The sequence below is a fragment of the Quercus lobata genome, chromosome 12 (genome assembly GCF_001633185.2).
Source record: "Quercus lobata isolate SW786 chromosome 12, ValleyOak3.0 Primary Assembly, whole genome shotgun sequence".
NCBI classification, from domain to species: domain Eukaryota; kingdom Viridiplantae; phylum Streptophyta; class Magnoliopsida; order Fagales; family Fagaceae; genus Quercus; species Quercus lobata.
In genome coordinates, this window is record NC_044915.1 from 7123780 (window position 1) to 7135210 (window position 11431).

Consider the following 11431-nt stretch of genomic DNA (forward strand, 5'->3'; position numbering starts at 1 on the left):
TAATTATATTTATATAGTTGTATTAAGGCTGCATTTGGTTCGATGTAAATCGAATTCCGAGTGTAATATGAATGCAGGAGAAAATGAATTCTTGTAAAGAAATGAAAATTTGAGCGTTTGGGTGTGTAATGGAAAATAGTTCAGAAAACGATTTTCAGTGTTTGGTAACATTCTGAAAATGCTATTTTCCTACAAAATCTTCACATTTTCTCAGCCATTTTCTCAGCTTCCAAATAAATTTTATATTAGAAAATCCACCACCACCCACACACCAGCACCTACAGAAAATCCACCATTATCAACACAAAACCCATCACCACACAACACAAAAACCACAAAATCACCACCACAACAACAACAAAAAAAAAATCAGAGATCAAAGAGAGAAAGCAAATTAGCGAGTGGCGAATGACGAGGCGATCTAGAGGGTGGCGGTGACGATTAGACCTGGTTCAAAAATCAAAGGCGTAATCTCACCAACGCGATCTTGACAGGATGATCTCGGTGGTGATGATCTGACCTAGAGGAGGACGCGCGATCTCGAAGGCATGATCTCACCGGCACGTCTGGGGTTGGGGCGCGATCTAGCTCACTCTCTCTACTCTCTCTTCTTACTCTTTCTCTCTCTTTCTTTGGATGTCTGTGAATCCGAAAATGATTTGAAGGTAAAACGTAAATAATTTTCCGAGTCAATGGCCTTATTTTACTGTCAAAATTATTCATTTTCTGGAAAACTTTATTTTACATGTGCACCCAAACATGCTGCTAGGTGTAAAATGAATTTCAGAAATCATTTACACCCAAAACAAATGTAACCTAAATATAATTTATGGTAACTTTGGACTTGTCAAAAGTTGACAGATAAACTCAAAGCCCATTGGAGTTAGAGCTTTATTTGTCCCTTTTGGTTCCACTCAAAGCCACACACTGAAACCCAATTGGGCTGGTTCAAAAAGCTAATCCAATTAGATAATCAATTATTTATTTAATAAGAGTTATTAAATAAAGTATCTGCCAAGTGTAGATAGACATATATATGTATGATTAAAAGAGAAACATGCAGTCTTTCTCAAGACACTTTTGTTATTCTCTTGAACAAGTATGTATAGAACTGATTGAGAGATCGCACATCTTGGACATATTGTGGAATTGGGGTGAAGATTAAAAGTCTTTCCAAGTTCAATCTTCCATTGTTTTAAATTTCACTGCATCAAGGTACGCCTTCTTTGTTTCTAATATCTAGATGTTCCATGTTATCTCACATGAATGAAGTAAATCTGTTATTATTTCTGCTGCGTGTTTTTGTATAAGATACAAAACTATGTTTTCCATATGTTTTCCCAACAACTTGGTGGGTGATTTGCTTAACGAGACAAGGAAATAAACATGTCATGCACCTTATAACAGACTAGCTTCCACCCTTTTGGGGTATATGCGTTTCCTTGCAAATTCATCTCACCTAAAAAGTGTGGTAGCAATATAATATCACATGCTCAAACTCTTCCATCTTCCCTTTCAAACCCTACTTCTGTGGATTCATATTGAGATTTGGATTAGGTGCAATTGCTAGGATATTGCAATTCCTATTTCTCTAAAAACTTTCACTTTTTTTTTTCTCACTTAATTTATTCAACGGTTAAGATTGAAAGTTACTTTTTTTATCTCACAATCTCAGTCATTGAGAACTATTGTGCCCGATCTCAATCCCTCAAATTGTGATAGATACTCCTTTGCAAGGTTGGGCTGCTGATTGAGCCTTCCGAAAGGATGTTGGGTCTGTTGATTGGGCTGTTGTTATGACAAAACTTGTTGCCGTTGAGACCTTTTTGAGCCTTCAGTGATTTGGGCCTACTAATTTGATATAACCCAAAACAAATGAGGTCGGACCTATGTTCACAGTTCTTGACGCGATAATCACGAAGCTGAGCCCCACTTGAGCTGTGATGGAGCCCATGGGCATGGGGTGAGTTGTCCACTACAAAGTAGGCAAGTCTTAATCAAGCCACGGGGTGCTTTCACATAGAACTAACGGAATCAAGATAGTTCCAACAACTCATGTCAACTTCAATTAACAGCATTCTAGTGAAGTGGACGCGAAGAAAACGAAGCCCCATGTTTTGATTAAGCAAGCAAATTAAGAAAAACCACACCAGCCCCCATTAGCAACGACCACTAAGTCGAGCTAGCTCATAGTCTTTACTTTTAGTAACTCTGTACACTGTATTAAAAGGAGAACCTTATCGCTGCTACTTCATTCATTCATAGCGAAGAGAGTGGAGTGCTAAAAAATGGATCATAGCGAAGAGAGTGGAGTAGTGGTCATGGGACGAGCAGAGATTGACACGCGAGCGCCTTTCAAGTCAGTTAAAGAAGCAGTAATGTTGTTCGGGGAAAGAGTTTTAGCTGGGGAAATCTACGCCAACAAGCTCAAAGAGGTCCTCTCTACTCATCTCCTCCTCTAATATTTGTTTTAGTAATCTATATGAATGAATTATTTATTGAAATTAAAACTTTTAATTAGGAGCTTGACCTTTCAAAAACTATAAATTCATCTCCAAATGTAAAGTCAGATAATAAAGTGTATTGATTTTGTACTGCCTTACCAAAATATACAGTGAAGGCCCTTTGAATTTATTTATATTGAACTCATTTGTACATATGAAGCGTTTTAGATAAACATAAAGAGTTTGAAATTCTAAATATAAACAGAAGTTATTTTTTTTAGAGAAAAATAAACAAAAGTTATTGATATTTTTATTTGAATTAGTTGCTATAAATTATGATGCTATATGTTGCTGTACTTATCATTATCCACTGGATCCTTTGAAAAAACTTTATTTTTTAAGAAACAAATATGCACACATTCAAGGGAGAATGAAAGAGGTTATAATATAAAAGTACACTACAAGCTCCACTCAAATGTCATCATAACTTTTAAGGGAGGGTGAAGCAAATTAGACTTTTAAAAAACTTAGTGGTTACGTATAAAATTATATTCAAGGCATGAGGCTAAACTTTTCTTTTCTTTTTTTTGTGAAATCCAAAATAAAATACATATTTTGTATAAGTATTAAAATGTTGTTTAGCGAATTTTAGGTTTTGTTGTATGTGTTCAATATGCTTAGTTTTTGTAATTTTATTGAGTAATCAATTTTTTTCTTTAATATATTTATTGATTTCCCCTTATTTTCTAGTATTTTGTTGATATTTGGAGTAGGAAGTAATGCAAATTCACAAATATGTCAATTAAGAAGAGTTGATTTTTTTAAGAGATTGATTGAAATGATAATTTTCTAAAACGATTCTTGGTTAGTATACTATTTTATTACTTGTGGGTCTAATAATTGTTGTACTCCAATATGCTAGGCATCTAATGTATTTCACAAGGTTTTTAGTGCGGTAATTGAAGTTATTATTCGAAGTAAAAATTCAAATAAGAGGTCAAAAGATTTAATCAAGCAAAAAATTATCTCATAAAACGTGAATAGAACTAAATGTTATATTACACATATCATATAAATACTCAATTTAAATTCAAATTTTTATATAAATTTATAAAATTTTCAATTACACATATATAACTAATTTCAATTTTATATGAAAGATAGTATTTAATTAATATTTATGATCAAATCTATAAAATTAATTGAATCAGCCAATCAGGAACATTTTCTTCGTGATATTATTTTAATCATATATCATAAAATCTAAAAAATTTCACTTACTTTTCAAGCAAAATGAAAAACATTCTGCCTTACCCCAATCAAAAAAATAATAATTAAAATACTGTGGTTTTGAAAAATGGGCCCCTTTTTTCACCAAAAAAGAAAAAAAAAAAAAATGGGCCCCTTCCATGCGTTAATGATTTCTCCTTGCAATCACATTGTGAAGCAAGTGAAGGAAGCTACATTTTGAACATAAAAACATGATTCTATAGAATATATACCCTACAAAAGGAATTACAAAAAAAAATAAAAATGTTTTAGCTAGTGATTCAATAAAAGAGGTCTTAAATTCGCACTGACTGTCTCACAAAGTGGAAATCTCCTCTAGATGAAAGGAAATTCACAAAGTAAAAACCAACCTTAGATGGATCGGAAACTAACTTTTCTGGTCTCTTCCTTTCATTAGTAACTTTGAGATCAAAGATGAGAATTGGACTACTTGTGCCTTTTAACTCTCTTTTAAATTATTATTAATTTTTTTTTTGAGAAACATAACTCTTTTTTAAATTGAAATAAGGAAACTGTGTTAAATTTATAATAATACATACATAGGTCAAATTACACTTTACTACTTTAAACTTTTATATAATTTACAATATCCCTTTAAACTATTAATTTACTTGATTGATACCTAAATTGGAAATTATTGTATCGATATATCCTAGATACTCTAAATTGACAGTTAAATTAGTGGGAATTGTATTTTTTATTGCAACTGATGAGTGATGAATGTAATTTCATAATTATACTCAAGTTTTATCTCATTTAACATTCGATTTAGACAGCATGTGGCACATTGATATGATTCTTTCAAATTGATGTGTCAATCAGAGCAAATTGATTGTTGTGAATATTATGAATGGGATGAATGTTTAGAGTGAAAAGGGGGGACTGAAAATTTGAAGTATCATTCTTCAAAATGAAAAATATGCACTTTGCACTTTAATGTACATTTCTCTTTTAGATGCAAGCTGGAGCACGTGAAACTGGGCAAGCTCAATCCAGAATTGGGGCCTTAACAGCTGAGCTTGAAGAAACAAAGCAAAGCCTTCAAAAAGCCAAAGAAGAAGGTAGCTTAATGGCAAATTGCATAAATTCTCTTAGAGAAGAGCTTGAGCAATCAAAGAAAGAGCTACAAGAGTTGAAGACATTAGAATTCCAAAAAGAGCCAGTTGATCCTAACCTCGAAGACCTCAAATTCATTGAAAATGCAACAAAAGTGGACATCAATATACAAAATGAAGAAGCAAAGGAATTTCAAAAAAAGAGATATGTGAAGTTTGCCAGCCCTCCTTCATTGGCTCAAGTTATTATCAATAAAGATGAAGTACCAGAGAGATCTCCTTCTGTTAAGAAGACAAAGAAGAAGAAGCCATTAATACCACTTATAGGATGGCTTTTTTCAAAAAAGAAGGGAGCCCACGAAGGTGAGTCTCCCTGAATAAGCAAAATTCTAAACAAATTTCATTCACAGATGTTATTTGAGTTGGAGTATGGAGCATTTTTGCTACGTTAAAGCGATTTAAGCTTGTCATGTTAGTATACAAAAGAATTATAGTCTATAGAAAAATATTATTTTTTGTTTTTACCTAGTCTTTTTTTTTTTTTTTTGGGAAGATTTTACTAAGTAATTTGATTGAAAGGAAATAATCAGAGATCTCTATATTCCACAATGTACTTCTTCTTGTTGCATACTTCTCTCTCCTTTGTTGTTCCTTTTTTTTTATTTTTTTTTATTTTTTTTTATTTTTTTTTATATCATGTTAATGGGTGTCCTTAAGACAATTGCTAATTAACCATATTATGAAAGTTTTAACACTACTTTTATGAGAAATATAAAAAGTTTTTAGAAAAATTAATTACTTTATTATTTTCCTGTAATATGTTTTTAAAAATAGTTCCTAAACCAATGCTTTTAGCACTTCATTTAAATATTGTTTTTTTTATTATATGTTTCTCCCTTTCTCTGAAAACCACCACTTTCTTTGCAAACCCACACCCACGGCTAGCTGCTGCCGGCCACCACTATCGAAAACAAAAAAATAAATAAAACCACCCGCTGGCGCCACCACAGCTACAACAATTGCCATTGTCACCACCACCCATAACCATGACCACCAACCACCAAAATCATAACCAATTCACAAATCCAAACCCACAACCTTATCACCATTCGCCACCAACAACTGGAAAAAGAAAAGGAAAAACAACCCTTCAAAATCACAACCAAATCACAAACCCACAACCTCATCACCACCAAAATCGGAAAAGGAAAAAGAAAAACAACCATCGAGAGAGACCAAAAGCACATCAACTTGATGACCCACGCCGATCAAAGACCCATGTCGAACTCTTAGCCGATGACCCACGCTAATCTACCCTCAACACTGATGCCCACGCCGGTCAGAGACTCGTGAACCCAGACCCACAAACCCAATCACCCCATCGTCAAGCTCTACCTCCATATCAACGGCAACACTCCGAAGGCGAAGAGGATTTATTCTCCAATGGCATTTAGGTTTTGAAGTTTTGACCAACGAACCTTGGAGGGGAGGAGCTCAAACCATGAAATTGAGAGAAACAGAAGCTACGGGAAAGAGAGAAGAGGAAAGTGAGAGAGGAGAGAGAAGAAAGAAGAGAAAAATATAAAAAAAAAAAAAAAAGAAAGGGAAAAGTGACCGTTGGAATAAAATATAATTTTTTCGTTTAAGATTTATGCTATAGTGAGTTGTTATTAATAACAGCTCACTATAGTTGTGTGTCAAAAATTTTACCATTTGAAATCTTTGATGCATTGGCTTTTTTTGTGTGTTGATGGTAAAATTTAGCATATATCATTTTTCGCATCCTTAATGGGAATGCTCTTAAGGCATCTATTAACATTTTCCTTTTATTTTCTTGTTCCCTCATATTTTGTAGAAATACCAAAAACTTTGCCCAATTTTTAGTATAGGTATAAAGGATGGGATTTTTTTTTTTTTTTTTTTTTTTTTTTTTTTTTTTTTGTGGGGAAGGGGACTAGCTAGCATAGTTATTTGTTGAGTCTTTAATAAAATATTGAAGGGTACTAGCTAGCATAGTCATTTGTTGTGTTTTTAATACAAGTATAGGCATAAAGGATGAGAGGATGACTTTTTTTTTTTTTTGGTAATTTGTTATGTCTTTATGCTTTGTTTGAATTGAGGGGAGTAGATTAAAGGGAGGGAGAATAATTTAATTTACCCTGTTTGGATTTTTTTCAAGGGAGGAGGAGGAGAGATTTGGAGGGTTTCTAACCCCATATTTTTAATTCCCCAAATTGTAGAGATTTGGAGTGAGAGTAGAGGTGAGTAATTTTGGACCTAATTAAACATTTTGAATTATTTATTTTACCCTTCATCATTTATAACAATTACAAAATATACAATTGCACAAATCATTCTCTTTCACGCTCTCTCTTCTCGCTCATGCTATTCTCTGCCTCTTTCTTCTCTCTCTCATGCTACTCTCTGCCTCTTTCTCTTCTCTCTCACGCTATGCTCTTTGCCCCTCTCTCTTATGCTCTTTCACTCTTCTTTCTCACACCCTCAAATATCTATATTGTAGGTTGTTAATTAGAATGGACTTAGGAAAATATTTTCTTTTCTGCATTAAGAAAAATTAAATTCATGATATGAGCAAAAAAAAAAAAAAAAAATTATAAATGAAAGAAACACTCAACATAAAATATTTTGTTGATTTTTTGAGTAAACAAACAAACCAAACATTTTTTCTTACTTTAATTATTATCAGTTAAGGATGGATTTTTTTAGAATTGAAAAAAAAAAATGAGGTTTTTTAAATTTTACAGTGTGCTTTTAATAGAGAGTTAAAACCACTTGAGACAATTACTTGAACAACAAAGCTAGTGATCCATGTTTGAGAAGTTGTATTCTATAATTAATTCCTAAAAATATTACACGTTATAGTCATAATTATTTAATCTAACAAATTAATCATTTTAATCATAGACCAATGTTGCAAGTCCATTTTCAAATAGGGGTAAATTTGCTTATTTAAATATATTTAATCATTTCCTCTCCTTCTCATCCTAATTTTTTAAAAATCTCAATCAAATAAAAGACTAATTATTCCCTTCCCCTTAATTTTAAAAACATTCAAATAAGATAAAGGGTAACCATTCTCCTCTATTCTCCTCTCCACTACTCTCCTCTCCCTCCAAACTTCCAAACATAGCATTAATAAAATATGGGAGTGAACTAGCAAGTCCAAATCATCTGTCCCATTCTTCCTGTCTCACTCTATACTCCACCAATAGAAATTTTCCATATGTCCACCTATTTAAATTAAATCTAATTTTCCAACTTTACTTATTTCAATTTAAAAAAAAAAAAAAAAAAAAAAAAAAGAACAACTCAAATAACCCTAACCACCCCCACCATCCCATCCTTACCAGAAACCACCACTTGCCTTTGTCAGTGTCAATATCAAACCACCACCTTCAACCAGCCATCCACCACTTTCGGCTCGTGACCCAAAGAAAACCCAAACTCCTATTATAATAATAATAATAATAATAATAATAATAATAATAGTAATAAAACCCAAACACCTCCCTACCACCACCACCAAAACTTGGCCGGTATCGGTAGATGACACCCTCATCATTGTCGGTCATGGAAACCACTAAAGCTCGATCCCCACCATCAGCCAACAGATCTAGAAGCAACATCGACGAAGGTACTATTGACAATGGCATAGGCGGAATGGGTTCTGGGGAATTACAAAAAGGCACACAGCCATGCGGTTTTGGCTTGGAAACTTGACCCATATTTTGGTGGTGTTCTTAGATATTGCATCGCCTTGCATGTTCACTATATGGCTTAGTGAAGAAGGACAAGTTTGGGCGCGTTGATCTTTATGCACTCCCTGGCTTGAAGGCCAAAGTCAACAACTACCCATCACTCACTTAGGACTTCATCAATCAGAAGTATTGCTGATATGTATAGGAGAGAAGTTTATCATGAATGTGTGGGTCTGCCTCTTCCAATTCCCCATCAACGAAGGTTGGTGGTGGTCGTGGTCAGTGGGGATAGGCTGCTAGGGTGGCTGGGGTTATTTGAGTTTATATTTCATTTATTTAAAAAACTGAAATGAGTAAAGTTGGAAAATTAGATTTAATTTAAATAGGCAGACATGTGGCAAGTTTCTATTGATGGAGTATAGAGTAAGACAGGAAAAATGGAACAGATGATTAGGACTCTAAACTAGCAAGCATAGCCATTTTTTGTGTCTTTAATAAAAGTATAGGTATAAAGGATGAGAGAATTTCTTGTTCTTATGGTAGGGGACTAGCTAGCATACGCATTTGTTGTGTCTTTAGATAGCATAGTCGTATAAAGGATGAGAGGATGTCTCATTTGTTGTGTCTTTAATATAAAAGTATAGGTATAAAAGATGAGGGGATTTTTTTTTTTTTTTGGTGGGGAATAATAAAATATGAGAGTAGTATAGTCATTTGTTGAGAAGATGGATTAGTTGAAGTGTATTTCATTGAGATTCATTATCTATTAGTAAGGGCGGCGAAATAAGCCCAAACTCATTTACCCACCCAAACCGACTCACTCTAATTGATCACAAACCTACCTAATTATTACTTGGGTCAAATAGACACTAACCAATTAAACCCAGTAAACTCAAGTAATAATTGGGTTTTAACTAAAAACCCAATTAGACCCAAATCTAACATTGAATAAGAAAAATCTTTGAAGAGGAACAAGACTAACTTATTACTAAAATTTTTATGATATCATGATTTTGTTTAGCTGTTTTATAGAGTTGTCTTAGGATTTTTATCATATCATGTTTATATTATTAGATTATGATAGCAGTGGATTTTAGCAATAAGTGAAAATTGTAATACCATACTAATAGAAATTCTTTATAATTCTTAGATTTTATACCTATAATTAAAGGATTTTAAATATTTTATCATAATTAATTTTTTCCCATGTTATATGCTTAATAATCAATGTTGTTTAGTTCTCTAGAATTGGTTTTTTCTTTGCTATCTCTTTCATTGTATTTGATAGATAGTGTACGTACAAACAACATAAATGAGTGTTTTATGTTAAATTTATTGTCTTCTCATACATAAAATAATCTCGTGCATTGTGCAGGTTAAACACTATTTAATATAATATATAAAGACATATTTTAATCCAAAAGGCCTCGCCCAGTGGTATGTATTCAATTATGTTATATTAATCATACATTATTATCATCATTATTTAATATGAGACTTCACTCACACACCCAATATATTTATATTATGTATATTTTGTTTAATTTTAGGTAATAGTGATAACCACATTCATATTTCATATATCTTTATCCCAGTGCAACCTTAAAAAATGTAGTTAATAGTGATCACTATATGTCTATATGTATATTTCACATATCCTAATTAATATTTAATAGTGATCACTACCTGCATATTTCACGTCTCTATCCAAGTGCAAGCTAAAATAAAGTGGAAGAAAAACATTTTATGTTTGTTGCATTGAGGTGGGGTTTGGATCCACGTTACACGTTTGCGTTTTCTTATTTGCGCATTTTCTCTCTCTCTCTTTTTTTTCCCTAGCCGCAGATTTTGACTTTTCTCCTGTGAACAGTGCATCCATGCACTGTGTGGATGCACTGTTCACGTGACCCACAAACTCCAATTTTCAGTCACTTTTTCATTAAAAATGGGTCTCACAGCACTATTCACACATTTAAAAATTATTTTGCTACAGTATTTTTAGTTTTCAGTTTCAGCAAAATAAATTCTATCCAAACGAACCCTGAGAGATTTTTTATTTTTTTTTGGATACAAGTACAACACGCGGAGAAAAACGATAACTAGTTTTTTATTTAATGGTCGGTAAGTCCGCGGAATTGAATAATTTGGTTAAACCAAAAATTAGTGCATTAAAAATAATTAGGCAGAAATCACATTTTCGTCCCTATATTTTTAGGCGATTCCTACTTTGGTCCCTAGATTTTATTTTTACCGCTTTTAGTCCCTATCCTGAAAAACGCTTGTCGTTACATCAAAGACGGAAAATGCACACATGGCAAACGACAGAATTAAAAAAATATTAAAAATATTTTATTTTAAAATAAAATAAAATTTTAGTTAAAAATAAGTTCTTCATGTTCTTCCCCCAAGAACATGATTGCCTAGAAAAAAAAATACACAGTCAGATCAAAAATAAAATACCAACACTCAAAGCCAATCCTCATCAATAAAATACACCAAAACACAATTATGAGCTAGTCAGATCAAACCACGGTGACCATCTGGGTTGAGAGAGAGAAGATCAGATCTCAGAAAGAACGTTGGCAACTGATGTTATGTTTGGACTCTGAAGCAAGTGTTGACAAATAGACTTGATCTGAAACTAGTTGTAATGAGTGCTACTCTTGAGGCTGAAAAATTTCAGAATTATTTTGATGCGCCACTTATAAAAGTTCCTGGGAGGCTTTCTCTCTCTCTCTCTCTCTCTCTCTCTCATAAATTACCATCACCCTCACCGTCGTGGGTTTGAATCTGGTAGACAGCGGTTTATTTACTGTTGTGGGTTGCTTTGGTTCCGATTTGTTGTGTTTTGGGTTTGAAATTGTGGCTTTCAATAGATGTTGATTCAGTGATTTTGGGTTTGAATCAGTGGTGGTCTAGCTTG

The 11431-nt window shown here is 33.1% G+C and overlaps 1 protein-coding gene across 1 annotated transcript; it reads left to right on the top strand.

Annotated features, from left to right (window-relative positions):
- Window positions 1-2236: 2236 nt before the first annotated feature.
- Window positions 2237-5219, top strand: LOC115969878 (WEB family protein At3g51220-like). The gene is made up of 2 exons (XM_031089513.1): window positions 2237-2435; window positions 4690-5219. Exons 1-2 carry the CDS (start codon window positions 2289-2291, stop codon window positions 5164-5166), a joined length of 624 nt encoding a protein of 207 aa, XP_030945373.1. The 5' UTR covers window positions 2237-2288; the 3' UTR covers window positions 5167-5219.
- Window positions 5220-11431: the final 6212 nt, after the last annotated feature.